The sequence below is a fragment of the Solanum dulcamara genome, chromosome 4, assembly GCF_947179165.1.
Source record: "Solanum dulcamara chromosome 4, daSolDulc1.2, whole genome shotgun sequence".
NCBI lineage: Eukaryota > Viridiplantae > Streptophyta > Magnoliopsida > Solanales > Solanaceae > Solanum > Solanum dulcamara.
In genome coordinates, this window is record NC_077240.1 from 4,013,887 (window position 1) to 4,017,134 (window position 3,248).

At 31.0% G+C, this 3,248-nt stretch overlaps 1 protein-coding gene across 1 annotated transcript; it reads left to right on the forward strand.

Moving 5' to 3' along the window:
• Positions 1-590: 590 nt before the first annotated feature.
• Positions 591-2,738, forward strand: LOC129885583 (cyclin-D3-1-like). The gene is made up of 4 exons (XM_055959911.1): positions 591-1,429; positions 1,521-1,722; positions 1,878-2,008; positions 2,098-2,738. Exons 1-4 carry the CDS (start codon positions 923-925, stop codon positions 2,350-2,352), a joined length of 1,095 nt encoding a protein of 364 aa, XP_055815886.1. The 5' UTR covers positions 591-922; the 3' UTR covers positions 2,353-2,738.
• Positions 2,739-3,248: the final 510 nt, after the last annotated feature.

Here is a 3,248-nt window from a genome sequence, read left to right on the forward strand (position 1 = left end):
TCATTAAATATAGATGTTGTTATTGTTGTTGTACCAAAAGTAAATATATTTTTGTCAAACATTTGGTGCGAATAAATATTTACTTTATTCTTAAGATTACGTGTAGCTCTTTCTATGGAGGGTCACCCGTAGGTAACTCATATTGACATTATCATGAGTTTAAATAATTACACCATCGGACCATTCTTTATCTATTGTGGTGCATAATACAATTTATTTTTGATATTTCAAATCTCATATTTTAAAAAAAATTATATATATGTATTTTGTTTTTAGATAATCTAATGTTACGAAAAATTATGTATGAAGATGGTATTCAAAATTTAAACTTAGATATCTTTTGAATGATCTAATCATATAAAAAAACTTAAACTATCAAAATATATAAATTAAACTCTTTTTTAAACTCTAGCTCATGAGTTGGAGCTGTCATTGTGGGAGAGTGCGTCTTTTCCCATTTCTGCAGCAATATAATGTATAGTACGTATATAGTATATACAATATAAATATCCTTCAATTTTGTGTGTATTTATACATACAAGTAGACTCCCCCGCTTATCCTATTTTTTACCATTCGAATGCCAAGAAAGTGGAGAAAAGTAGAAAGAAAAAAACCCAAACAAAAATTATCGAAATCTCCTCTTTACATAAAATATTAGTCACTACTCATATTAAAAAAAGGACAAGCGTGACATCCACTCTGATAAAACCTCTTTCTTTTTCTTCCTTCCCCTCTCCTTTATCTTTCTGTTTTTGAGATCCGGTCCCTCTGTGTTGTACTAGTACTCCAATAGCTTTTTTCCCTTCACACAATTAGACAAAAAAGAAGAAAGAGATAAGAAGATGAAAATGAAAATGGTGAAAAAGCTCTGTTTTCTTCTCTGTTTTGTATAATGAGCAAAGGACAGAGATTTTAGAAAAAATGACAATAGAGAACAATGATCATTCTTTTCTTTCAGATGTTCTTTACTGTGAAGAAGAAGAAGAAAAATGGGGTGATTTGTTAGAGGATGAAGAAGGGGTTATTATTAACCCATTGTTGTTGTCTTCTGAAGGAACAACAAAATCTAATTCTTTATTATTATTACCTTTGCTTCTGTTGGAACAAGATATGTTTTGGGAAGATGAAGAGCTTCTTTCACTTTTCACTAAAGAAAAAGAAACCCATTGTTGTTTTGAAAGTTTTGGGAATGACCCTTTTCTCTGTTCAGCTCGTGTTGATGTTGTTGAATGGATTCTGAAAGTGAATGCTCATTATGATTTCTCTGCATTGACTGCCATTTTAGCCATTAATTACCTTGACAGGTTTCTTTCAAGCCTTCAGTATCAGAAAGATAAGCCATGGATGATTCAACTTGCTGCTGTCACCTGTCTTTCTTTAGCTGCTAAAGTTGAAGAAACTCAAGTTCCCCTTCTTTTGGACTTCCAAGTATCCATTTTTTTCTTTCTCATTTCTTGATTTACTACAAATTTCTTGGCACTTTTATGATTTACTGTTTTCTTTTATTGATTTTTATTAGGTAGAGGATGCAAAATATGTGTTTGAGGCAAAGACTATACAAAGAATGGAGCTTCTGGTGCTGTCATCACTGAAATGGAGGATGAATCCAGTGACCCCACTTTCATTTCTTGATCATATTATAAGAAGGCTTGGGCTAAAGACCAATGTGCACTGGGAATTTCTCAGAAGATGTGAAAGTCTTCTTATCTCTGTCATGGCTGGTAATTATCTAACTCATCAGTTTCGTTTTCTTTTTTGTTGTGGAATCTTGTTTTTGACCAAAGTTAAGATTTTTCGATGATAACAAGAAAAAAACAAAGCAGCAGAAGAAACCCCTTTTGATTTTTTTTGTTTTTTGTTTTGCCTAATCATACAGATTGTAGATTCGTACGTTATATGCCTTCTGTATTGGCTACTGCAATTATGCTTCATGTTATTCGTCAAGTTGAACCTTGCAATGCTATTGACTACCAAAATCAATTACTTGGGGTTCTCAAAATTAGCAAGGTTGGTTCAATTTATTACTCTTTTTTTGTGATAACTCATAAAAACAGCCATTAAATGAGTATTTACTGCTACTGTTTTTGTGTATACAGGAGAAAGTGAATAATTGCTTTGAACTCATTTCTGAAGTGTCTTCTAAGCCTATTATTTCACACAAGCGCAAGTATGATGAAAATCCAAGTAGCCCAAGTGGTGTAATTGATCCAATTTACACTTCAGAAAGCTCAAATGATTCATGGGATTTGGATTTGCCTCTGTTCAAGAAAAGCAGAGTTCAAGAACAACAAATGAAATTTGGATCATCATTGAGCAGAGTTTTTGTGGAAGCTGTTGGTAGTCCTCATTAAAATCTCTTCTTTGTTATTTATTACCAGCTATGGTGGTGGGGCGGTACTACATATTTATATTCATATTCAAGAAGTATTTTCCTTTATGTCATTTTTTTCTTTTACATGATCAAAAAAAAAATGTGTCTTATTAGCTGGTGGTTGCAGTTGGCAGAGAAGAGGACTGGCTTTCTTTTTTGCAGCAGTGTAGTCTACTACTACTACTGGAAAGCCAGAGAGAGAAAAGACAGAATATGTGCACTATTTGTTTTTCTCTCTATTTATTTCAATTTCTCTCTCAAGTCACTTTCATGCATGCGTACTTTTCATGGACATATTTATATGACTACTCTATTTATATTGTCTTCACTATATAATCATAAATTCATCAACATTTTGTTTATTTACACCCCCTTTCTCGCTTTTATCTGATTTAGTTTTACTGATTACGGAGTTAAAGAAAAAAGAGAGAATTTTAAAATTTGTGAGTTAAGATAAATCGCAGATGTTTATGTAATTATAAGTTATTTCATTAAGGATAAAATGAGTGTTTTAAAGTTATTGTTTTTAATATAAAAATATGTTATATTTTTCTGTGATCGACTTGTAAAGAGATTGTCGAAAATTAAGATAGAGAGAGTATGATATAGTTGTAATTTTCAAATTATAAAATTTAGCACCTAGTAATTTTAGAAATAGAATATAAAATAAAAACTTTAAATTTTAAATTTGCTTCTCTAATTAGTCAGTGCGTATTAGTTAAACTCATATGGAAAGGAACTGGTTATAGTATATTCTCATTGTATATTTTTTGGTAGTAAGAACATCAAAAAAGAAATTGACAGATAATTTAAGTGATATGCACTGATATTAAAGACCTTCAGACTATTTTGGAAATTTAAATAATTGTAGTAGAT

Excerpts from the sequence above, each read along its gene's own strand:
- LOC129885583 (XM_055959911.1), top strand. The coding sequence starts at position 923 with ATGACAATAGAGAACAATGATCATTCTTTTCTTTCAGATGTTCTTTAC. Across the intron at positions 1,723-1,877 it reads TCTTATCTCTGTCATGGCTG|ATTGTAGATTCGTACGTTAT; the intron begins GTAATTATCTAA and ends CTAATCATACAG. Across the intron at positions 2,009-2,097 it reads GGGTTCTCAAAATTAGCAAG|GAGAAAGTGAATAATTGCTT; the intron begins GTTGGTTCAATT and ends TTGTGTATACAG.